A 26,347-nucleotide genomic window follows, 5' to 3' on the forward strand; every position below is an offset into this window, starting at 1 on the left:
CCTGTAGGTAGAATCTTTTCCAGACAAATGCCAGTAAGTCCTGAAAGATATTTAAGAAGAGTCAGCTAGGAGGGTCAGAACAGTTGAGTTCTGATAAAGTTGGTAATTTGTGATTCTTCAGTAAGAGCTTCTTAGACTCAGTTCTACAGGACGTTAGCCCTGGGTGCTGTCAGCACCCAGACTCTTTAGTTTTGCATAGTTGATCCCAAGTTTAGTGCTGGTCCTATCTAGCGAAAATTATTGAAGCTGCTGATTTCAGAAAAGAGTATTATTGACCAAACCTTGACCTCTTCCCCCCTTTTAACAAATCTTGAAAGGGTGCAATTATGGTTTGTATTGACATTTAAAAGGAGGCAAGAGCTCCACCTCTGTCTGCCACAGAGATGGAAATACAGATTTCTGCGTGGTAACAGGAAAGAACAGACTCCTGCAGGCAAATACTCTTTCCTTCTTACCCTCCCTGTAGCTGAGAGTTGGAGGCAGCAGTAGGGGAAAACAATAGAGCTGGCTACCTGAAGATGGCTTATGACAAAGGGAGATTAGCCTTGCCAAGTGACTGAGACACTTATCCTCACCTCTGTTTTGTTTTTGTTTTGGTTTTTTTTTTTCCTCCTGCCCTTCAGTCTACTTTCTCCCTGTGCTAAGGCTCTTGTTCTAGATGTGCCTCTGTAAGGAACAGATTCAGTCCAGGTGTATGGTAAGCTAGGGCTGTGATGGGGGAGAAGGAGACAGAAGAACTAAATATAATGAAATAAAAAAAGTTCCCCCTCCCATCAGCAACCTTGGAAAAGTCTTTCCTGAGGCAGACTGTTTCTTTTAACCAGTCACCTCTATTCAATAACGAGGTAATGGGCATGTATGTAATTGCTACTAGCCTCTCTAATCTTTCTCTTTTGTATCCTGAAGGAACCCAGTATAAAGGATTGCTTAAACAGCACTAACATTCATTACTCATGATGGAGAATGATGGGCTAAGAGTCAAGCAGCATCTTGCCATGTGATTTATTTCTTTGAGCCATCCAGGTGATGCTTATGCTACCGTGTTATCTGAAATCTGGATCACTTGCTCCCTGTAATGCATGGTAAATCAATGCTGTAACTGAGTAGGCTTTCCTTGTCCATCCCCTGCCACCCTCCTCCCTAATCTGTGTTTTCTGGGGGCAGTGGGAAGGGAGGAGTTGCAATCCACAGGAAGCTTGCTGTTGGCAGTGTTCTTCCAGGCAGTGTTAAGTCCCACTGTGTTTTTTGATTTCTCTCTAGTGAGCACTGGGAGGGGGCCGACAGCCAAAACCTGCCTGTTTCTGGGTGCTGCAGATGTGTGTTAGCGTTTCAAAGATGTATGTAGGAGTCATCCTGTTCAGCTAGGCAGGACCCTTGCAGAAGACCGTTGGAGGGATTTTTATGGACCACACTCCGTACCAAGTGTCTTTCACTGCTAATTTCCAGCCCTTGCTGGAGCAGGGTGCGCTGGGAATACTTCTACAGGTTCGTTAGGATATCTGCCTCTTTTTGTCAAGGAGGGAATTAGTTTGGCTACTAACAGAACAGTTTCCATCCTCACTGGGCTGGAAAAAGTCTTGGTGGATCACATCCATCTTTTCTGTGGTCTGGTGGATAAGCAAAGTAGTTATTAGTAATTACTTGTTTCCTTCAGGTAGGTAAATATGATGTAGAGGAGAGATAATGATAGGTGGATATGATCTAGGAGATAATTTTTTGGTATCTTAAGACACACTGATGTAAATATAAACCACAAAATAGTATCTCTTTGAAACCTCCCATGGGAGCTTAAAAGCCCTAAAGACTCCCTTCATCATAACAGCTTGGCAGCTTCTGGATACCTCTCCATCGTGGCCATGTAGCCAGAGCAGGTGAAGCCTGTTGGCTTCACTGCAGAAGTAAAAAAGATTTTGCATTTTCTCTGACACAGAGAGGTCCTGCAAGGGAAAAACTGAGCAGCAGCTGTGTTCAAGTTCAGTTCCATCATAGTCTTGTAGCCATGACAAAAGCAAAATCCAGGAGGGGGTAGGTATAGAGTGTACCTAGAAATAAAGGACTCAAAAGTTAGGAAATGCCTCTACTAACATTGTTAATGTTTAAGTATTTATGCTTTGGATTGACTCAGTGGTGTGGTTGGGAAAACCAGTAGGAGGAAAGGAGTGACTTGAAGACAGTCATCTATTTTTCCCTCCTCACCAGTGAGAGGCAATGCTAGAATGGTTTTGCGTTGTCTTCAGCCAAGCTACAGAATTGGTTTGAAACAGGGAAGAAAGAGATTTGCAAGCAGAGCAGCAGCTAGACTTAGGGAAGTGGTTGGTTCTTAGTGTTGGTTTGGGAAATGAGGCTCTGAAGCAAGCTCTCTGGGTATCAGAAAGAAATTGCAGATGCTTGCCCTACTAAAATGAAACAGAAAGATGACAGATGAGAACAACAAGCTACACAAACTGCTGCAGACCCCTTTTCCTTATGTGCTTTTTTCCCTATTAAAATAAAAAATACTCTTGTTTTTGAGAAATTGGTCCCTGAAGGGGAAACTCAGGAGTTCCCAAAAAACTTCTCAGAGGGTTTTCAGTGCTTTTAAAGCAAAACCGCAACTCTCTATGCAAGGCCTAAGCAGATGGAGGATGCCTTTTGAGAAAGAAGGAATTTTTATCTGGAAATCCTTCTTCTGGGGTGGTCCCTGGGGTGGCCAATAGAAACACTGTTTCACCTCCAGAAGCTCTGCATCCTTCATCTCTTCTGTTTCCTTCTCCAGAAGGAGGTCTCTGTAGGGCTCAGCTCTGGACGTGATGTAGTCTAGTGATTCCTCTTACTCTCATGCTGTCTGCTAAGAATTGACTCTCTGGAGAGGGCTCTCCTTTACATACTTGTAAAAGAAGTCCAGGACTAATCCTTTACAGCTAGTCACAGTGAGACTGGAATTTAGTTCCCTTCCCATTTTCAGTTTCATTTACCAGTTTTCTGTGGGCCAGTGACATATTTTTCTATTCTTCTATACAAAATGCCTGCAATTTGTAATAAAACATGTTGCAGTTCTTTACTGCTTTCCATCACTCAGTGTTGTTAACTAACTATCCTTCATAATGTTCCTTTAACTTGAAAGCAGGAGATGTTTCCATCCCTCGCTTGCAGATAGGGGTACTGTAGCACTTGGACAGAGCACTTATCTTTTACAAATATCTGGATGTTTTTAAAAATCCTGAGGAGAAAAGGCCAACTTTTTGGCCTCTGCTTTAATTCTGCACCAAGGAAGTGCTGCAATTTAGGCTCGAAGTTTTCAGTTAAGACTGGGATTTAAGGTGAATGGATTTTCAAAAGGTGTTGTAGTTGAAGGACCCTTTGCCTCTCTGGCAGCTTGAGCCCATTTCCTGTGAGAGGCTTTCAAGGGCTGATCGGTAGCTGGTAGAAGTTGGCAGTTCTGATTCCTTCCCCTGCTCCCCACCCTTTGCTTCTAAGCTAAGCAAGGGCAGCTTTTATTTTGACTTTACATTGTGTTTTGGGTTTCTATTCAGGTCTGTCAAACATTGCACCACAATATCTGAGCAATGTTCTTTTGCATACAGGGGAAGTTGGGACTATTAATTATGAGTTGCACTAAAAGTAGCGCAGTTACCCAGGAACATGAAGGCAAAAATCGGATGGTTGTGTGGAGGGGAAGTTGCCTCAGGATCATTTTAAAATTGCTACACGTGCCAAGAAGGTTGTTAAGGCTACTCGCTATGTGAGTGGTGGAACTGTGACATTTTGGACAGAGAACGATTAAACTGCTACCATAGTTCTAAATGTGCGTTTCTGTGGTATGGTTTGCATTTGTTTTATTTTTTTCCTCCGGCTGCTTTCCTTATTCTGCTGTCATTAGTCCACACCTCATTATATGCTCCTGGAGAGTACATCCCTCTTGGTTGTTAGGATGGTGTAGGTGGTAATTTGCAGTGGTACAAAGTGCTGAAGGAGAGATAATCAGCTGGGTAAGCCATTACTCTGTGCAGAGACCGACTTGCTGTGCACAGCTTACTTATTCCACATTGTTTAGGACTTAGAGTGTTGTAGTAATTGAAAATGTAATAGAAAAACTTCAACTTGCTTGCCTAGGAAAGAAAAAAGGTATGGCTGAACGATGAATACATGGGATATATTGTCCTATCCTAGTAAAAGCTTGAGGGTCTTGGATGCTGTAGTGAAAGTTGAGGGTCTTGGATGCTGTAGTGAATCCAGCAGAACACAGTTCAGCGCAGTAGCTTGGACTAAAATAGCCTTTTACAATGCTGCATTGCTTCTGATTTTCTTTCACAAATATCTCACCCTGAGCCCATGTCAAGCCACAGACAGTTCTTTTGCCATGATCTGACATAGCTCTGGTTACCACATGGCAATTCTTAGTACTTTATGATAAATGTTTGTAACATCAGATTCTTATTCCCTAAGCAGTGATTTCTGTCTCATATTTTTTTCCCAGCTATCCATTGCAATCTGAATCCAAATGGTATTGATCACCCTGTCGCCACAGAAGGTATTAATCTGCAACTTGAAGGTGAAGGAGTTGAATCGCCCTCTAAGAACACTAGTACTCCAAAAGGGCCTGAGTCAAAAGAGACACCCAAGAGACAACAAGCGGAGCCAGAAATATCTAAGGTAGGTAGGACTGGGTTCTTATTATTTTGGTGAGTCTTAGAGAATCCAGGCTTCTTGAAGTCCTGGCTACTGCTTAAAAAGCATTTATCATCCTGTTAAAGACATACAAAGATGCTAAAGTAACAGTCTGAGGAAGTGGGTATTACGGAAGCAAGGTATAGCTGTAGAGTTTTAGCTGACACATGTCTTGGACATTGCATTATTTTATTTTTCTCTAGATGAAGATAATTAAAATAATGCAATATCTGTTTTTTTCAGGCACTGTGGAGACTTTTTTTTCCCAAATGACTTGGGTAACAACCAGAGTGGGAATAGATATGTTTTCTTTGAGGTTTTTTTTGTTTGCTTGTTTATTTTTCCTGGGGCAGGTAAAGGAAGAGAAAGGTTCTATAGGTATATGGATATACGGATTTTTATATGGGTGACTGAGTTTAATAAACTGTTAACTAATTTTAGGTAAAATACCAGGTCAATTCTTCCGTGTCTGGTATGTCAGTGAATAAACATACTTCAGAGGTGAATTCCTAAGGACAAATGAAGTGTCTGTTCTCATTCATAAGCTGCTGTTTCTTGTTTGTGTGCAGCAAACATGACTACCAAGTGCAGGTGAATGTGTGCGCTCCACATGCTTTGGGTGTAGGACAATAATTTGTCAGATACGTTTTTAACTAGAATGAAAAATAAGAGAATGTTTACAATAAAATTGGGAGAGATTCTTTAAAAGCCTTATTAGTCTTTTTGACCTTTAAAGGCCTAAAACCAGGGTTTTGTGAGTGATTTCTGCAGAGTGGAAAATTGAGTTTTTACTGAGTCTGACACTTTAGGAGTTAATAGAGCAAATAAAATGAGTATCTTTTTTTTAAAGGTTCAAAAAAGGCAATAACAATTAATTCAATGACTGAACAAATAAGAGTATTCCATACTGTCATCAGTACCATAAATCTAACAAATAATACACATACAGTCGTGATGTATTTCACTTTTAGAACACAATAGCATTAAACGTTTTGAGCAGTATCCTTGACAATAAAGGCTCGGTGTGAATTCTCCATTCTGATTTTTATCTAAAATATCTAGTTTTAAATGAGTACAATTTAAACTCATTTCATTCTGTCTTAAGTCATTGAACTAGATCCAGTACAGGACGGCATTGATCAAAATCACTGCTACTGGCAGTCTGTTTTGTGGCCAATTATCAAGAATGTTGCTGACTTCTCTTGAACCCTTTGAGAACAGGTTTGTGCTTAGTGCTTTAAATCATCCATTTGGTATCAAGACCACCAAATTTTGGATGGGTTTTGAGACAAAGCTTCCAACCCAAACTATTCTATGGTTCTATAATCATGCATTTACCCAGCTTTTTGTAGACAAAGGCACACTAACCCTGCCTGTGTTTCAACATCACCAGATGAAAATCTGCCCTGTATTGAAAGCTGAGGAGGTATGTTAAGCTCAGAGGAGATTTTACAAGCTTGGATGTGAAGAAGCTAAATGACGCAATGGGGCTTCCAATTGAGAAGGGGCTCATGTGTAGTTAACATGGAACACAGTCAGATCCAGCTTGTCTTTGCTCGCAAAAGGCTTATCCTAGTGGAAAATAAGGATGAAATATATCTGTGATTTAATGTAATGGAGCCTGTTTCCACTGTCAGAGCTGTACTTGTTGGATTGATGAATAGAAAACCATTTCCAAGGCTGTCCCTGCTGGAGATAGCTGGGGAGGAGGGGAAGTGGGGAAGTGCAGTGCTCTCAAAGTAGTGAAATCAACTATTGGTTTCCTACATCTGATTGCAGTAGCTTTATTTAGAAAGTTGGGCATGCTTCAGATTTAAAAACAAACCAACCACCAAACAAAACATTTTGCTTGATGGAGTAAGCCTGGCATAATAGTATCAAGGTAATGAAGTGGAGTGTTTTTCTGAACGCACTGCTGCCATGTTAGTAACTTTGCTTTTTATATGTGGTATTAACTTAGTGATGTTTTTCATTTGGATTCACATGCTATAGCCTGAGGTGTCCCGTCTTTTAGGGCTTGCTCTGCCTTAAGTTTAAAAATTGGTTTGCTTTATCCTCTTAAAATGTGACTATAGAGTTGGGTTTGTAACTTGTGTGGCTTCAGGAGTTGAATTAAGCTGTCATTATGAAACTTTATCCATGCAATCATATCTGTACAGTGGAAAGTTGAGCAGGAATAGAAGAAAGTGTTGTAAATAAAAGATTGTGGGCAGATCCATTTGTTTTATATTTCCTCATTGCTCAGCTGTTTTTAAAAAGGTTTCTTTGCAATTCTATGTATTAAAATAATACTAACACATACCTCATATCCACAGTAGTAAGACTTACATTGCACAAAGCAATGCAATGTATTGAATGCAATTTAAGATACCTTATAGACCATCCAATTTAAGACACCTTATAGACCTTCTCTGCTTTCAGCTTTCTAATTTGTCTTCATTGGGACCAATTCCAGCACTTTAAACCCCTGACTGCTTTAAGGTTCTGCTGTCCAAAGAAACAAACAAAACCCCTTTTCTAACGAAGTGTGTCCTGTCCTTCTTTTTCTGTCCTCAGCTGTGAACTTGCAGAACAGTAGTAACTCGTAAATCCATCGGCTACAGATGGATTTAAAGTTCCTTTTTATGCAGCTACTGTAACATAAATAGGGGAGTATAAATGTTTCATTCTATATTTGGGGTGTGGACAGTAGAAAGTGTAGCGTGAGTGAAGGATCACTCATTTAGAAGTTCCTGATGAGTATGGAATTTAATTTTTATAGGCTGACGGAGGTAGGATTTTAATGGAAAATGGAACAATGATCTTAGTCTCCCGCAGCTGGTTCCCTAAGGAACCACCTTTTTACAAATGTGAGCAAGTCCAGAAAAGGCCAAGATTATTCATATTTAAACTGATGAGCATAATCCAGTGAGACTCTGATAACATACAGGATATAATACAAATTAAGGAAATTATATAAATTGTAGAAATACTTAGGGGTTTTGGTTTATATATTTATTTTAAAGTATGTATTTATGTATACAAATATACACACTTTCTTGATCAATAATGGATTTTTCAGTATTCGTGGTATATAAAAATGTTCAAGCAGTTGAGCAGACACTTTTACAGAACAGAAGGCTTCACTGGCAAAAGCAAGGATGGTTTTTAATAGGCATTTTTTAAATATATGTTATTTCTTTAACTAACATCACCTACATCTAACCTCTGTTGTAGGTGTTTTCTGGATTTCTTATCTTTTTTCATTAAAATGCTCCTTCTGGCTCTTATGTCTGGTCTGTTTGTTTTTAATATCGTGGTTATCTCTAGATAAACACAATGAGTCAGGACATGTAGGGTTCCATTAAGAAAAATTTCAAGTTTTGCTATACTTTTGAAGTCCTGTACTTCTCTGAGTATAGGCTTTAACAGAAGGCGAGTTTCCTAACAAGATTCAGAAAATTATCTCTTACAGATGTATTAACTTTTATCAAGGCTTCCAACATGTTGCACCCATAAAGCCCCGTTCATTGTGAGCATGAGACCCAAATCTGGTCTGTCACTTACTAGAAAAAGATTATTTATTCAGGGAGTTATGATTCCTAAGTAAGGTGTGCGTATCTGGTGACACACTTTGTCTCATTATGTGGTAGCAGCAGTAGTAAATAATAAAGGCTTTTTAATGGTAACCACTACAGTTAGACTTTTTATCTTATGTTAGCAATGGCAGGTGTTTTATCTGACTCAGAGACAAATTAACAGTCCTTTAAAAAGTTCATGAAAACTATGAAAAGAAACTGATAAATGAACTGAGATGGGTTTTTATTTTGCCTTCTCTTGGCAAGTGCTATATAGACACAGACTATACTTTTTATTGTAGTGTAGCTCATTAATGCTTTTGGTTGCTTTTGCTTTCTTAAAAAATCCACTTTTTTTTCCACAATTATATCAAACAACACTGAAGGCCTGACTGAACTCAGTAACAAGAGGATGAGAATTTATCTCTGCTTACTGGGCCCAGCTCAGGACTGATGAGGATGGAAGCAGCTCCTCTGGCTTCCTGGGGAGTTCTGCTTGCTTGGGGAGCACTCGCTGTGTGTGTCAGAAGTGTGATGAAATGTCCAAGCACAAAGGAGTGAGGCTTCTGAGTAATAAGGGTGTTATAAAATTTATCCTAGAAATATGAAAGTGTTTTGTCAGTTCTTTTAAATAAAAGAAAAAAGAAAATGTCCTGGTACTGTTCTCTAATGAGAGAATAGAAAAAGTAATCTAGAAGAATTCTCCAGGTTTTTTAATCAGTGGCTTCTGCTTCATAGCATTTATCCTTTTTGGTCAAGCTTATAAAATGGGTTGGATGGGAAAGACAGTATTTGCCAAGCAGTGGTCCTGGTGATGAATATGATGGAATGTACACATTTATCAGCATAGCTTCTTGGTTTGCTAAGACCATTTTATCTGTCCCCTCTCCCCTCCCCCCCTCTTTTTTTTTTTTTTCTTCTTTTTTTGCAATTGGTCGAAAAACACCAATGGCCACTGAACTGGGGCAATGAGGTTCTAATGTTTTGCTTTGTCATCCAACTGTCCCCGTCTTGTGAAACTTCTGGTGGCCACAGGATATGTGAACAAGAACCAGACTGGATGGGCTGAAGCTAACAAACGTTTCGCATGTGAAGTCAAGGTTCAGCGTAACCCCGGCTGGGCGGTTCCACTCCTCCATGTTTTGCTTTAAACTTGTGCGGCAGGGTGGGAGGGTGTTTGAATTGCAGACCTTTACATGTGTCCCAGTGGAGGTACTGACCTTAGATGGTGGAATGTTACTTTACTGACAGAAAGTTTGCTTTTCTTAGTTGATTTTTGTGGTGAAGTAGTTAACAGATTACCAATGCCCACATCAGGTCACCAAAACGAGAGCCGATAGATATGGTGTGTGATTTTTTTTTTTTTTATTTTATTTTTTAATTCTTTTCTTTCTCTCCCTACTCTTTAACTGCAATAGTGCTAGAACACCACTTATTGCATTGGGTCTCTTTTATGACTACAAAAATAGCTACAGAATCTGAGTGTACAGTATGTCTGCAGTGGATTTAAAAATATTTGATGAATGTTAATGTTAGCTGAAATAATTACACTTCAGGGCAGTGTGCATTTCTAAAGTCTCATTCTGTGATTGTTAGTAATACACAGTAATTAGTGTGCTCACTTCTACCTTAATTTTCAGTAGACTTTTTCTTTCATGTGTTGTATAGTTATAAGTATTCATGCTGTCTTGCTTTCAGGTGACTAAATTGGGGGCTGAAATGTCTGATGTGTATGTATTTCTTTCTTCTCTCAGCCTATCATTTATGATTGTGACCTCTGGCTGAAGTTGAATTTTCAGAACTGTGCTGTGAACAAACCTTCTATCCTGAGCAGTGAAACAGGAGTGCTGGGTGACCCTGTACGATTCAAGCAGCTGAGACTGATATTTTTTTTTTATCACTCTGGGGATTTACTGGTGTGAATGAAGTGCTTGAGTAACCCTACCTGTAGTGCAGAATATAGTTGCTTGGTTCAGAATTTACATTGTCACAAGCTAGGAAAACAAGAAACATTTCTCTCTGTTGGTCCTGTAATTCAGTTTATCATAGGAGGACAAATGCCTGATTCAGAATCCAAGTGTATTCTTGCTGCAGCATGTTTTTCCCCATTGTTATATCATCCATTTCTTTTATAAATAGTGTAATGTGAAGGTCCGCGTTTTTGCAGCAAGGTTTCTACATTCACCATAAAAGATCTGGCTTCCCCTGTTGATCCTGTCCACCCTGACTGCATGCCTGGGGATTCTGAAATATCATCTGTCTTGACAGCAGTGTGTGTAAGTGGGAGATCTTGCCTGAGTTAGTTTGTTCTGTTCTGCCCAGGACAGTGAGGGGAAAAGAAGGCCATCTGCAGAGGACCATTATTAATTTCCTTCTCGTTCACCTCCCATCAAACGATTGGATTATTTTCCTATTGCTTCTCTTGTTTCTCCTCATAGGAAGTCAAAATAATTAGCTCAGACTAATGCTTGGCTCTTCAGATGGGTATAAGTAGAGCAGATGAAGTTTACATGCAAAGACCACTATCAACTGACCTTCCAAACTACTTAAAGGGTTCCTTTATAAAATTCATCTATACAAGCATGCTTTATCATAGAATCACAAAATAGTTTGGGTTGGAACGTACCTCTAATGAGCAGGGACATCTTCAACTCGATCAGGTTGCTCAGAGCTCCGTCCAACCTGACCTTGAATGTTGCCAGGGATGGGGCATCTACCACCTCTCTGGGCAACCTGGGCCAGGGTTTCACCACCCTCATTGTCAAAAATTTCTTCCGTAAATCTAGTTGAAACCTGCCCTCTTTTAGTTTAAAACCATCACCCCTTGTCCCATTGCTACAGGCGCTGCTAAAAAGTTTGTACCCATTTTTCTTATAGGCCCCCTTTAAGTACTGAAAAGGCTGCAATAAGGTCTCCCCAGAGCCTTCTCTTCTCCAGGATGAACAACCCCAACTCTCTCAGCCTGTCCTCACAGCAGAGCTGTTCCATCTCTCTGATCATTTTTGTGGCCTCCTCTAGACCTGCTCCAACAGGTCCATGTCTTTCCTGTGCTGAGAACTCCGGAGCTGGACGCAGGACTCGAGATTGGGTATCAACAGAGCAGAGTAGAGGAGCACAATCACCTTCCTTGACCTGCTGGCCACGCTTCTTTGGATGTAGCCCAGGATATGGTTGGCCTTCTGGGCTGTGAGCTTCCATCACTGGCTCATGTCCAGCTTTTCATGCCCCAGGACCCCCAAGCCCTTCTCGGCAGGGCTGCTCTCAATCCCTTCATCCCCCAGCCTGTAGTGATACCGGGGGTTGCCCTGACCCAGGTGCAGGACCCTGCACTTGGCCTTGTTGAACCTCATGAAGTTCACATAGGCCCATTCCTTGAGCTTGTCCAGGTCCCTCTGGATGGCCTCCTGTCCATCAGACGTGTCAGCTGCACCACTCAGCTTGGTGCAAACTTGCTGAGGGTGCACTTGATGCCATTGTCTATGTCCTTGATGAAGATATTAAAGAGTACTGGTCCCAGTACAGACCCCTGAGGGACACCACTCATCACCCATCTCCATCTAGACATTGAGCCAATGACCACTACCCTCTGGATGTGACCATCCACCAATTGCTCATCCACCCAACAGTCCACCCATCAAATCCATCTCTCTCTACAGAAGGGTGTTGTGGGGGACCATGTCAAAGGCCTTACAGAAGTCCAGATAGATGACATTGGTAGCTCTTCCCTTGTCCTCTGATGTGGTCACTCCATCCTAGAAGGACACTGTGTTGGTCAGGCAGGACTTGTCCTTGGTGAAGCCAAAGTGAAGCTGTCTCAGATCACCTCCCTGCCCTGTATGTGCCTTAGCAGAGCTTTTAGGAGGATCAGTTCCATGATCTTCCCAGGCACAGAGGTGAGGCTGACAGGTTGGTAGTTCCCAGGGTTCTCCTTGTTACCCCTTTTGAAAATGTATGCAGTGTTTCCCTTTTTCCAGTCACTGGGGACTTCCCCTGACTGCCATGACTTTTCAGATATCATGGAGAGTGGCTTGGCAGCTACATTAGCCAATTCCCTCAGGACTCTGGGATGTATCTCATCAGGTCCCTTAGACTTGTGCACGTTCAGGTTCCTCAGGTGGTCTGGAACCTGCTCTTCTCTTACAGTGGGAGGGACTTTGCTCCTCCCATCCATGCCTCGCAGTCCAACACCTCGAGAGGTGTGGGAAGAGAGACTGCCAGTGAAGACTGAGGCAAAGAAGTCACTGAGTACCTCAGCCTTCTCCTCATCTGTTGTTACCAGTTTGCCAGTCTTGCTCATCAAGGGAGATACACTTTCTTTGACCTTCCTTTTCTGGCTGGCATACCTGTAGAAGCCCTTCTTATTATTCTTTGCATCCTTTGCCAAGTTCAGTTGCATTGGGGCCTGGCCTTCCTGACCCCTTCCCTGGACAACTGGGCGGCTAAGTGGTGGTTTCTGCTGCGGATGCAGTCCTCGTACAGGGCAGGCGAGAGCAGATGGTTACAAAGAGGCAGCTGGGGGAGCATAAGGAGGGAAATGTAGGCTGCTCTGGCTCCTGTTGTCCTGTGCAAGCTATCGATGTGAAATTTGTTGTTCATTCCCATTACACTAGCGTGAAAAGGAGCAGGAATTGCAGTATGTATGAGCAAACATAAGCAGTAAAAAGCTGGTTTTGGCACTCTAGAAATAAGTGGGATGTCTAATACTATAGACACATGTAGACACAGACACATTATTTAAAAGAACTTCTCTTTGGAGAAAAAGAAATATAGATAAAAAGATGGAGCGGCTTTTAGAGGAAAAAGCAATTCATACTGTGTGTGGATGCATAATGTACTTACAGTGCCAGTTCTGCTGCTTGCCTCGTTCTGAAGCTGCTCAAAGCCTCTGCTTTCCACTTTGAAGCTACTTTAAGGACTTCACAGAGATTGCTTCAAAAATAAAGCAGTACTTTAATGACAGAGCTGTGTTGATGGGGAAGGAAAAGTATAGAATCGCCCCATAAAGAAAATAATAGCATTGTGATTAGAGGAATTACAAGATATATTATAAAACCCATTTAGCATTTAAAATGGGAAAACAGTTTAATGCTCCACTGCTGGTGCTGCGGGTTCTGCAAATAGTGCATCTCATCTGAGTTATAACAATAATTTAATTAATCTGCCACATGTGTTTGCTGGACACTTCTGACAGAACTGATCATCAGTTGCTGTATTCCACCTTCCTCTCTACATAGTAGGAACTTTTTTCTTTTCCATTTTGAAAAATAACATAATTGCTGAGCACTGGTAGTGAAATGTGTCACAATCACAAAAGGGGTGTGGGACTGTAATCGCCTTGATAATGTCTGAAGGGCGTTTCTTGTGTTATCAACCTGTCAGGCTTTCCCTCATTGCAGAGGTGTGCTAAGGAGGGAAGGGATTTCATCAGGAGAGTCTGGAAAAGGGTGGCCTGGGGCAGAGTGGAATCTGTCTTCCCCTGTGGATAGAATTGAGCTTGCTGATGAGGGCACCTTAAATTAATGTCTAAGTGTAAGCTAGGTGCCTAAATTCCTATTACATTTGGTGGAGATCTAGTCAGTGTGCTCAGAGGGGCGTAGAGAGGGATCAGACTCCCGTCTGAAGTGAGCACTGTTCAGCTGAATCTGTCTGCGCTTTGGGGACTGCAAATGATGCTTGAGTTTAGGGATTCAGATCTCAAACTCAGTTCTGTCCTCTGTCTTACTAGCTAACCAGACTCTGCGTTTGATGTTGAAATGGTTGTTAATGTCTGATGGACACGAAACCTTGTGTTAGGAGAATGTATTTCAGAAGCTGCATTCATCTCAAAAATCATACTTTGAACACGTAGCAATATACATGGAACTGGTCTATTCTGTGTTCAAGATGATCTTCTGGCAAGGAAATACTGCTTAATCTGGAAAAAAGTCTGTCTTTTGGATTAAAAGGAAATGAGTGGAGCGTTTCATTTTTCCCCTTTCTTCTAAATGGTCTTGGACTTCAGAAGCCTGTCGCTCTTCACTAGAAGTGAAGTTCTTGCTCTGTGGCTCATTTTTTTTCAACCGTATGATAATTAGGACCAGGTAAAACTCTTGTTTCAGTAGAAAACTGAGATTTGGAATAAATTTGCTACCAAAATTTTGTCTTCCGCATGCGTATGTGTGTAAAATTGATTGTCCAAAAGCTCTGCAATGTGTCCCTGAAAACTGGGCTTGATTAGGCTCCCCGATAATAACAAGTGCAGCAGCACATTTGCTGCCTGTTCCCATTACTCTCCATGGGACAGATTCTCCAGCTATTTTCCGTGGTGGGTAGTGGTGAAGGCATCCACTGTTGCTTTGTCTGTGCCATGCCTCTGATTTCAACTGGAATTATTTGGTGGATGGGCACTACCTTTATGAGAGTGTGCTAGGAGTTTGGCTCTGAGGGGTGTCTTGTCTCATTTGGGGCTGCTACGCACTGCAGAAATGCCAGCAATAGCGACCTCTGAAATCAAGGAGGCTTTTCAGTATGCTTTCACTTCATACTTTGCAAATACTAGTTGTTTTTAGCTATTTCTGAGTGTGGACTTCAGTCATAGAATCATAGAATTGTTAAGTTTGGAAAAGACCTCTGAGATCATCAAGTCCAACCGTCAGCCTGACACCACCATGCCCACTAAACCATGTCCCGAAGTGCCACGTCTACACCTTTTTTGAACACCTCCACAGATGGTGACTCCACCACCTCCCTAGGCAGCCAGTTCCAATGCTTGACCACTCTCTCAGTAAAGACATTTTTCGTAATATCCAATCTAAACCTCCCCAGTCAGAAGTGTTTCTGTTTTATCTCTACTCCACAGTCAGCTGCAGATTATTGTGTGGCTGATGTGCCACTGCAGGGAGCGGGGAAACAACCTACAAATGTTAAAGCAGACATTTTCTGTGATGCTGTGTACTATCAGTGGGGCAAGCAGAAGGTAAGTCGAATGTCATGTTTAATAATGAGACACAGTTCTTCCCTCTCCCTCTTTAATTTTTTTGACCAACTGATTTGTAAGTAGCGTGGTGTTTCCTTGGCTGTGATGCCATTAAGTGAATCTTGGAAGTAGTGATTCAGCCTGGGGATGGCTTTAAGTGCCTGTGTCCTATTTCTAGTACTTCTGTGCTTCTAGTTGTGTTGATGGGGTGCTTTTATATTGTCATTAACCACTCTGGGCATTTGCAGGGTTAGTTCAAAACTAAAAATGATATCCGAGTATGACAGACTCTTAAACTATAAGAAGTGTTGTAAGTTTGCAATGGGAGATCAAAGGGAGGGAGGAAGCAGTATAACAGTATGTTTTTTGAATTTGGGAGATGTCAATGTTAGTGTGCAGCTGAGGCCTTCGGCACTTAGAAAAGATGAATGCTGGTGGTGGTGGCAGCGGCATCAAACATCACAAGTAATTTCCCTTTAAGACATTAGGGAATGTGAATCCAATTCCTTCAACAAATCCACAGTTTGAGAAGAGATCACCTTCTGTTTTTTAGGCTATTTACTTATTTTAGCTTTTGAACTGCCTCTTGTTTTGTTCATGCAAACTTGTGATCTTTTCCTGTTCTATAAGTACACCAGCTTGTCATCTTTGGTCTGCCAGCCCTGTGAGACCCTACAGACTGACATATAGCCATCTTCTGCTACCAGTTCAGTCTTCACCTGCCAAACTTCACCTAGAGCCTGTATCTTTTCTCATCTACCCCACTATGGAGAGCAAAGAGTTCACTAGAGTCAGTTATCTACAACCAGTTAAGACTAATGTAGTATTCAGTCTTGCTTTGCAAACTGTTGCCTTGAAATGGGAGATGCTGATCCTGGTCCCTGTGGTGCTGTGCTGCTAAAGCCTGCCTATGTTTGATTCAGATTGGATAACCAACCGAATCTGCTTAGGGCTTCCCACTGCTCTGACTGTGAGTGTGCACCAGGAGAAGCTCAACATGGGTTTGAGGACGCAGCTGCGGCCCATCTTACGTCCCAGAGCAGCTGACACATGTGACCCTTCTCCTTGCAACCTTAAGAGCTGCAACAGTAGAAACAGCTAGAGTGTGCAGCTGGGGCTCTTGGGGAGAGGGAGCAAGGCCCCTCTGCCAAGGCAAGTTTTGGGTTATAGGAAGCTGTTAAATTGGCCATTTCTTACAACATAAACATTACATTTCTTGCCTACCTGGAGGTCGCCACACAACTGCTAGCAGTCGTTAATATGGCCTAGAGCAGAGCATCAATTCTTCCATCTCCCACACTTCCTAGTTCCTCACCCAGAGATCATAGTTACTACTGTTAGGGGCTGTTCTCAGAAGATGTACTTGTAGAATGAATATTTCTAATTTTACCAATGTCTAGGCATAGGCATATTGTGATGATGCATCAAGCTGCACTTCTAGGGTTAAATGTGTCCTTGACATTCATATCTAAAAATAGAAAACCTTCAGCTCTGAACAAGGTAGAATTACTGCATATCTTGAGGCCTTTTTTCTTTCTTAACATGGAGAATCTCATAAATGGGTATTATGTTCTGCCTATTTTCCTTTTTTCTCTAATGTCCGTAAGTGCATCCATCAACTACTGATGACTTTGCTGACCTACACACCCTCTACTTTTTTTGCCTTTTTTCTCTTGCTTTAAACAAAAGCATGACAATAGAGTCTGTATCTAATGGTTTTAGAACTGCTATTAATTCATCTTTCATTCAAGGCTGATTGCTTTCAATCTTAGCAGTACACTTTAGATTGTGAAGGATTTTGTGGATGTGTTTTCATTATGAAAAGGTAGATGTGACTGAACTTCAGCATACCTATGCTGACAATACAGTCTTTTATCTAAATAAAGCTTGTGTATAAATTTGAAGATGTATTTTTAGATAATCAATATCCTCGCTGATTAAATAGAAAAACTTTTTCTGGAGATAAAGACTGTCACAATCGTATGTTTTCCTTCAGATATAAGACTGTCTCAAACTTACTTCTCTTTTGGTCACTCAAATTTTTTGCAGTTTTTCAGGTTTGTCCTAAAGAACAAATAGTTTAACTGTCAGTATTTCGGCATTAGATGGTGATTTGTGAAGTTGATGAGAAAAACAGAGTGTTATTCCATGTACTAAGCTTTCCTGAAACCTTTATTGTTGACTGTAGAAGAATCTGAAGTGCTTGTTAAGGTTCATACTTATTAAACTGTCACTACTCTTTTCTTTTTCTGTAGGGAAGGCTACTTTATGTCTTGTAAACTGTAGTTATTTGTCCATAGTAACTGGCAGCAGATTATTTCGGAAAAGTTTTTTTTTCCCTGAACAATTATCAGCTTTGTTTTCCATAGCTGTTGTTTCATGTTCCCGTACTCTCTGTTGAAATAATTTAGTATTGGAAGGGTTTCGTTTTTAAACAGTATTTTTGAAGGGGAGAAAAAAATGAAGAGCAGTGCCAAATGAAATGCTCAGGTCAGTAAGTATTCAGCATGTTGATTAAACTCTCAAATTCACTTGAAATTCAATTAGTTGTATGTGTCCATTAGTACATATTTCCCCTTCTGGCTTTTGCTGGGAGAAAAACTGTAAGATACTATCTTTCTTTTTTTCTTTTTTTCCTCCTGTTGACTTTGTCTCCCCTGCCCTGGTTTCCAGGTTCCAAAGGACAGAAAAATACTGATAAAAGCCAAAAAGAAGAATAATTGGAAAGGAAGTTGTCTTGGGTTTTGATTCCAAAAAGAATACTGTAGAATGTAGTCAGGTTACATGAACAGGCCTGACATTTGGGGGAAAAAAACCCACATGAGAGTGCATCCTATTGTTGTGCTCTAAAATATTTTATGCAAATTGCAAGGGATTCTAAAAACACAAAATAAACTCAAGACATGAAACTGAACTTGAAAAGTAAACTAGCTCTTCTATACATGGCACAATGATGGCAAATAAAACCGGGTCATTGTTGATGAAATTCTTATTCAGCTCTTTTTTTCTGCATGTTCATCATCATCTTCCTCCCATACACCTCTCCCATGGTTAGATTTCTGGTATGGGTTTGTGGGTTGTGTTATGTGTCCCGGCTGTCCTATGTCCCCTGTGTTCCCTGACACCCCCCCCCCTTTTTTTTTTTTTTGACAGACCTAGTTCCCTTCAAGGCTCTTACGAAGATTGCAAGCAGGTTGGAGAGGGGGCAGGATGGAGTGGAACTGCAAGTGTGTCCTAGCTGAACTGAGCTGATGATGAGCACCCCGTTTAGAGGTGTATTTCCTGCAGCACGATTCAGCCCCCGACCCCTACTTTTTCTCATTTTATTGAGTTGACTGCTCAGTTCTTTGACTTCAGTGAGTTGAACATCAATTTATCATCCACCTGATTTATCTCACTCTGGCTTTTATTAGTAATAGAGTACTCTGTACAGTTGGTTAGGAGCAACCGGTGAGAACTGTCCCCTTTGGCAGTGTTTCCTTGTTAATTTGGCTTATTGTAATCACTTTGCCATGCTGGCTGTAGTTAGGGAAGAGTATCGCTTTGCTGCTTTTGCTGCTGAGAGAAAAGCTTGTGGAAGTGCAGTCTAAATAGAGCTAGGGGGAGACTGAATCAGATTAGGAGGAGAAACAGGAGAAGTCAATCTAAGAAAGTAGTAACCTTAATAACCAAATGTATTTTGATTTTTACACCACTTCACCAGCTTTACCAAATGCTTTGGTTTGTCCTAATGTGTACGAGATGAGACTTTCTTACAGTGAAACAGGAGATTGCAAACATTTTTTTGTTCAGAGACATATAACAGCCCTCTGCATCCAGTGCTGCAATTATGCGAGCAATAGAATGGGGAGCAGTGAATTATCCGTCTCATAGCCTGGGATATATGACTGAGCTCCAAGGATCAAAAGAAAAAGTCGAGGAAGGCATAGGCTGCAGGGATAGTAAGTGGATGATGGAGATCAAGCAAAGTAGTAGAATATGTGCAGCAAAAGGGAATGTGACTGCAGAGGATGAAATACAGTGAAATGGAAGAATAATTTCTAGGATGAGTCTGAATAGCCCACTGAATTTAGAAATTTTAGAATTTAGGAAGAGGTAAAACCAGAAAAATTTTGCTGCTGCATACAAATACACTAAAAGAACAAAACTTCTGTCCTGACACAAGCAAGCATGGCTATAAAATGAGGTAAAACTTGAAACTTTTCTACCTATTAGAAAGTTCCTCTCATAATTTCATTAATGGGTATTAATCTGCCACATGTATAAATTGACTATAACCTCTCTCTTAGCAAAGCTTGCATTGGTTGTTTCCTTTTTAAGCCTGTTGTAAATAGATTGACAAGGATTATTGTATAAGAACAGTAAATTGAGTTTCATTGACCTTCGGAATCTGTATGAAATAGAAAAATATAAGTGATGAGCTTTAGATGTGTTTTTGATGTTTTAATCAGTGAAGCAACACAAAGCAAAAATCGTACATTAATATTTTTCTTTTCTACCGTCACTTTTGAGGTTAATTATTGCAATAGTTCTTATATTTATTAGTGAAGGCTTTTAGGACCAGTAAATTTTGAACAATTTATTAGAAAAGTTATTCTAATCTACTGTTTTTCTTCAAACATATATAAAAAATAATCCAGCTCTTACTGTGTTGCAACACAAATCTTACACAGTAAGTAATTGTGATAGTGGTAGCAAATACTTTCAAAAAATGTGTCATAATAGTTCAGTGCATTTCTACTGTGTATTATGCCTGGGTTTAGAAATGGTCAAGGTATTAAATAGCACTCCTAAAGGTTGTTTCTGTTTATAGTAGCCAAGAGAATAGCGTCAGAACCATTTGTTGATATTGATATTTTCTTGTCTGTCAGGAAACAGCCTTTTCTTATGTGCAACTGCTAATAATTTTGTGTAATAAAATCATAAGAAGTTATAGTACTGTGTTCAAAGAAATAAAGCAGCAGAAAGATAAAAGTGAGGAAGAAACCTCCACCTCCATGTAATCTCTTCCATGAGAACATAGGAAGATATTTCATCTCATGAAGTAAACCTTGAAGCTTTCAGTAATCACGACGTGATTGTATCTCATCTAGGGACAGTTCAACAGTGTTCAACTTCAGTGGAAAATCCTTCTTGACTTAGGAGGTTTTGGATACATGTCCTTATAAACACCTGGTAATAAAAAGTTAATTTATAATTACAAAATGGTATAGCAGCTGTGTATAAGGGATGAGCAGCTCCATGTGGGAAGCTTCAATGACAAAGCAAAAAAGCAGCAGAACAGCCTAAATGGCATAGAAGAGGCAGGGCAGTTGAGAGAGAAAATGTGAAAAGTACTACACATCTCCCAGAGAAAGCTGAATTCTTTAGAAGCTGTATTACCTAGAAGCCCCATGCAGTGCCTTGCAAAATTGTCTGGGTCTGTCAAAATGCTGCCTGTCAGTAGATGGTGCTCTTTATATCAGCTATTTACTCATGCTGCCTGTGTTTGGCTGTGTTTTCATGTAAAAGGTCTGGTAACATTCCTTAACAGTTCATTTCTCTGAATTCTGATGTCTGGGAGATCAGAAAATGGAGGCTTTTTTGAGGGACTGCCAAGGAGAAAAAAAAAAAGTGTTGACGAGGTTCCTTTGAAACATCCTCCATCCTTGAATTTTTTCAACAGCTTTTGCATGTGAACGTGTATTGTTTTGAACTTGGAAAAATTCAGAAGCTTCCAGCATAAAAACCTTGGACAAACATTGTGGATTGGAGAATATATAGCAGAATAATTCAGTTTGGCAGCTGACCTGTAAGACACTGCAATGACGTGGTCTAAAATAAAACTGCAAAGCAGACTTGGCAAGTCATTTGCAGTTCTGAAGTTTTCTTTTGCATATTAACTTTGCAGTTTTACCTGCTGTTTATGGATAGATAGGAATTAGTTTATTTTTAAATTTAATGCTTCTTAAAAAGGACTTAAATGAATCAATGGAATTGTGCGTTTTACCTGGAGTTACTTATTCATCAGTAGTTGGATTGATACAAAAAGCTGCATAAAAACAAAGATTTCCTTCTTAATGCGACTGAAGTATTATTGGACCTGTCTGCATTTTTTGGTATTCAGAAAACATGCCAGCTCTGGAGGAATAAAGTTAAATATGTTAATTGTGTAAAAATTATCACTTGCCAAAGGCTGCTGTGGAGACGAAAGCCCTGATCTGGGCAGCAGAACAGCATGGCAGACCTGATGTGGAATTTGAGCTGCTTAAAGTTATGTGTGTCTTTGTCCAGTGGTTTGTGTGTAGAACATCAGCTACTTAACCAAGAGTTAAATTTTGGCTTGTGAGATGAATTTGCCCCTGGAGTGAATCTTGAGAACTGCCTGCTGTTCACTGCCTGACATGACTGGTCTTTCTGCAAACAGAAACTGAAGGATTAGTGTGAATTTTTCATGTAATCTTAAATTGCAAGGAAATGATCCAAGAAAGAGAAGTGAAGTGAGTTCCTTGTCAGAAATGTAACTAAAATGTTTTTAGTTCTTATTTGGGGCCAGTTTGTCTTCCCAGCACATTGATTTAGATATCCCTTCACAGATGTCTCTCCAGAAAGGTTATATACTGTACGTACTCATCAACACGTTACAGCAGATGAGTATCATTCCTCACAATGCTTAATTTACCTTCTCTCAGCCCTTCCTTCACATTCATCTCCTTTTGACCCAAGTTCCTTAAATTGAGGTCAGGTAGGCATAAAATTTTTGTGGAAAATCTCAACTCCACTTTTCTAGGGACATCTCAGCTGCATTTTGAGATGACGTGGGGACATTTTGGGCTGGATTGACAAATGGTACCTGGACCACAGATGCAATTCTTCACTTGACTGGCACACCTGTGGATGTTTGTGGGAAAAGTCCCATTTTCCCATGAATGGCCTGATCTAGGAGACTGTTCAGAGCATGGCAATAATATTAACCTCTTTAATCTAGTCTGTCAAGTCCCATTTATGTGGGCTATAATAACTCCAAATCTTCATGGTTTTGGAGCAGAGATGTGCTGCTGCTATATCCTTCTGTTTCCTTTTAAAATAAGGACAAGCTTTTGACCTTTATTTTGCTTTCAAGTTTCTTTGCTGCATTACAAGAAGAGATGCATCTGGTGAGTGAGAAGAGATGGCTTCCTTTGGCCTGGGCTGGCCTTGATGTGAATATGGGACTTGTGTTCAGTGACTTTTTCTGTATCTTCTTGTTGGCAAACTCAGGCTGCTTCCTAGCCAGGAGGGGCTGGCCTTCATGAATCTCAGTTTGAGGCTTTTTGCTTTCTCTAATAAAGGGGATAAAAGGTCATTGTAGTGCTTAAGCTCTTTTTATGAATACAGGACTTCATAAGGATGATAAGAGAATACAGGAATTCCCTTATTAGAGAGACAAGACTAATTTCTTAAAAGTAATTAGCAAGCAATTACATTGACATCAGAAGTACCCTGCTTGTTTTGAAAAATAAGTAGTGTATCTGCCTTCTAGATATTTATTTGAGAAATCCATTATGACCTTCTACACAGGAATGGCAACGCTATTGCATGAATCAGATGGCTGGGCTAATCTGCCTCTTCTATCAACATTTGCCTTTTTTCTCCTGCCTTTGCTCAAGTGGAAGCAATGTCACACTGGGATGCAAGAGACTGACCTGTCAGCTGAGGCTCAGAGACCTTTTCTTATTCATGTTCATGTACACATCTGGCCTATAAAGTTGTTCTCCTCAAAATGCATTTGGCTCAAGAGAACATATAAGAATCAACTGGCAAAGATACCCAGAAAACTTTGATTGCTGTTGGGGTATAAAATGCCTTGGCTGCTGCACTTGCTTTCTGCATATGAATGAGCCTGCTCATAAAGACTGAAAGTTGGCATGAAAAGGTTATACTACTTCTTACAGTACAAGCCTCTTAATTGGCACATCTGCTTGAAACAAAGGTGCCAAAAATGTGATTCACTCAGAAGGAGTAAACCTTGTGAAAAAGCAACCTGTCATTATTTAATAGGGATTAAGATCCTCTCAGGATGTTAGATGTTCTCCTTGTACAAATGTGTTGTTGTTGAGCTAATGGCAGAATTAACCTCACTACCTGATAATGCTGAAGTAACAGTGTCTTTTGTAGCTCTTCTCATGTAGAAATGCTTCACTGTCTGTGTCTTTAAGATCAAAAACTGGACTGTACCCTTCACCTCTGACATACAGCAGCTATTAAAAAAATACAGAGCTACTTCTCAAACCCAAGGTTGTGACATGTCAAGTATCTTCTCGACAGAATAAAGTAATTAGAAATGGAAGGATCAAGGTGTGGTCTGTGCTGGGCAGATATATTATGTCAGGGTAACTCTACCAGTAAATCCCAAGTATAAAAAAAAATCTGCCAGTATCTTTAATGACAGCTACCCCAGAGAAAGGTACACTGCCTTGGCAAAAGTATTATGCCATAGATACGTTTTTCTTTAAAAAGCTTATCACCAAAAAGCACATAACCCCCACTGACACTGTTAGGTACATGTTTCTGAGATTAGCCTTAGCCTGTATTTGAACAACCTTTTTATGACAATATCCTGAACATTTGGAAATATAGGGAAGATTTTTCTTTTTTAACTTAATTTGTAAGGAAAAGGATTTGGGATTTTAGATATACGTTTATGTCTTTTTACTAGTGTTTCCTGAAATCTCTGGACTGAGCAGAGTACTAGTATTCCTAGTAAAGAAGATGAATTTTTATAAGCCTTAGAAAATTTTCCCATTAAGCTACATGTCATAATTTTAAATTAACGCATTTCAGTTCATATCCATGTTAGTATGGATAATGTGAATATGAGACAGTTACATTTAAAGCAGCCATAGAATCATAGAAGAGTTTGGGTTGGAAGGGACCTTTGAAGTCCATCTAGTCCAAACATCCTGCAATGAGCAGGGACATCTTCAACTGGATCAGGTTGCTCAGAGCCCCGTCCAACCTGACCTTGAATGTTTCCAGGGATGGGGCATCGACCACCTCTCTGGGCAACCTGGGCCAGGGTTTCACCACCCTCGTTGTGAAAAATTTCTTCCTTATCTCTAGTCAAAATGTACCGTCTTTTAGTTTGAAACTGTTACCCCTTGTCTTGTTACAACAGGCCCTGCTAAAAAGTTTGTCCCCATCTTTCTTATAAGCCCCCTTTTAAGTACTGGAAGGCATGGTCTCATTTCAAGGCATCCTGTTTCTGTGATTCTTATTGCTAACTAGTGATAATTGAGCTGTTTTTGAAAGAATCCAATTAAGTGACAGAAGAATTGTAGATAAGGCATCACCAAATATATGTTCTTATAAGTCAGAAAGATTCTTATGATCCACAAAACAAATACAGGTTCACCAACTTCCTTTAACTCTTATTATTGAATTCGCAAGTATAAAATCAAAACTTTGTGCTGTCCTTCAGATCTTTACATTTTTAGCTCTTGTCTTTTGCTTTTTATTCTTCTGTAATTAAAAAGCAACAAGATTTCAGTGTGTTACTGGTATTTTAGCGCAAATTAAACAGTTTTCCAGTCTAGTTTGGCCAGTGGCTTTTGTTGCTGCTGCAGGCTGTATTTTAGCTAAATTCTTCTATATGGACATCTTTAAATAAGTATGTGAGGAATTCAGAGAAAATCAGTGGACCTACATATATTCCTGGTTTTTATTTATGTTAATGGAATTCCTGATAAGCAGTCTCAGTTTAGTTCAGCTGTAGATGTCACTGCCTAAGATGCAGCTTGTAGAGGTGCCAGAATTGGTTTAATGAAAAGAAAAAGTGGGAATGGAGACTCCTTTGTAATTGTTGGCTTTGTAGTATAGGCAGGTTTTGAGTGGTGTTATTTTTTTATTTTTATTTTAATCTAGACCTGGAGAAGATATTTTGACAAATACTAAACTTCCTCAAAAGTGGAATCTCAGTTGCCCTGACGGTATTTCTGAGTTCAGGACAAATTGTTGGAAAATGGGGAGCTACATTTCATCACAGTCTTAGTTATTAGATACTCCTCTTTGCTTTCCTATGTGCAGCTGAATGGATTTGAACTTACAGCTTTCACCAAGATGGGGCACTCTCCTGTGCCTATTACCATCTGAATGGAGTATTCTGTGACAGACTCATGCCATAAATCTTCTTCGCAGCGGGTGTAGTACAGTTAGTCCTTAAGACAGGATAAAAGATGACCTAACCTGCAAGTTATGCATGCCATGTTGAGGGTGAGTGTCTCGAATTTTTATTCTTGCTGTAGTGGATAGTTAAGTGCAATAAAGAACATGTGCTTGTAATAAAGTTTAGTTAATTACTTGTTGTAAGTTGCTGTTAATACAGGGCTGTTAATTGAAATTAATTCTGTTTCTTCTTTGATCCAATAGTGGTAACAAGCAGGCTAGAGAAGTCCAAGGAGGAACCTTTTATCTTCATAGCTGCAGAAGGCCTGCTAGTAGGGTACCTGCTGTGTGAAGAGAAATTGTCCGTTCTGCAGATCTATGCAGGATACAGAGTAGGCTTCTGTTTGTAAAAGGAGGAACATTTGTATTTACTTGTGAAAACTGTGATCTGTGATATAAGATAGTGATGGTTAGAGCCCAGACTTAGACAGGTTTGAATTGTCTCAGGTAGAGAAGGGGAATCAAAGGCACATCAATGAAGAAGTATCAAACAATTGACGTATCTTGTGAAGATGCTCACCCTGACAGAGCATCTCCCCCTCTCTGCCTTTTCTCTGCAAATATCCAAAAGTAAATATTTAATTTTTGGACTGGAAGGAATCTTCTGCAGTGAGTGAAATGGATCTTTAGTCTGGCAAGATTAAAAATGCAGTGTTTTTAGATGAAGTGAATTTTAAAACTTTACACTCTCTGATTTGGATTTGACTGTCAAAACCTAAAATTGATTGTGCTCCTGGTTCTACTTGTGTTTTTATTTTGAGCATTGCTGGCCTGTCTGTCCTGGCTGTGGCCTTCAGGATTTTTGATAGCAATTAGAATAATATCAGGCAAGCTTCTTGACAATGCTGAGGAGTTCTCTGTCTTCTCCTTTCTCATCCTGATGCTTCAGTTCTTCGCAGTTTGCTGATAGTGCCACTGCCATTTATATCAACACCAGCATCTGCCAGTCATGATTCTTGCTTTCAGAGTGAGGTATCTCATTGAAAGAGAGCTCTGTCATGGGAAA

General features: G+C 40.2%; 1 protein-coding gene across 1 annotated transcript in view; it reads left to right on the forward strand.

Annotated features, from left to right (window-relative positions):
- Positions 1-4,452: 4,452 nt before the first annotated feature.
- SAMD12 (sterile alpha motif domain containing 12) overlaps positions 4,453-26,347 on the forward strand; it is a gene marked incomplete at its 5' end in the record, with an annotated part of 83,344 nt that continues 61,449 nt past the window's right edge. The window contains one exon of the mRNA XM_082015594.1: positions 4,453-4,632. Coding sequence (XP_081871720.1) covers positions 4,453-4,632 — 180 coding nt within the window. The remainder of the gene's footprint in view (positions 4,633-26,347) is intronic.

Source organism: Phaethon aethereus (assembly GCF_964289735.1).
Source record: "Phaethon aethereus genome assembly, chromosome: 2".
In the NCBI taxonomy this organism is placed as follows: domain Eukaryota; kingdom Metazoa; phylum Chordata; class Aves; order Phaethontiformes; family Phaethontidae; genus Phaethon; species Phaethon aethereus.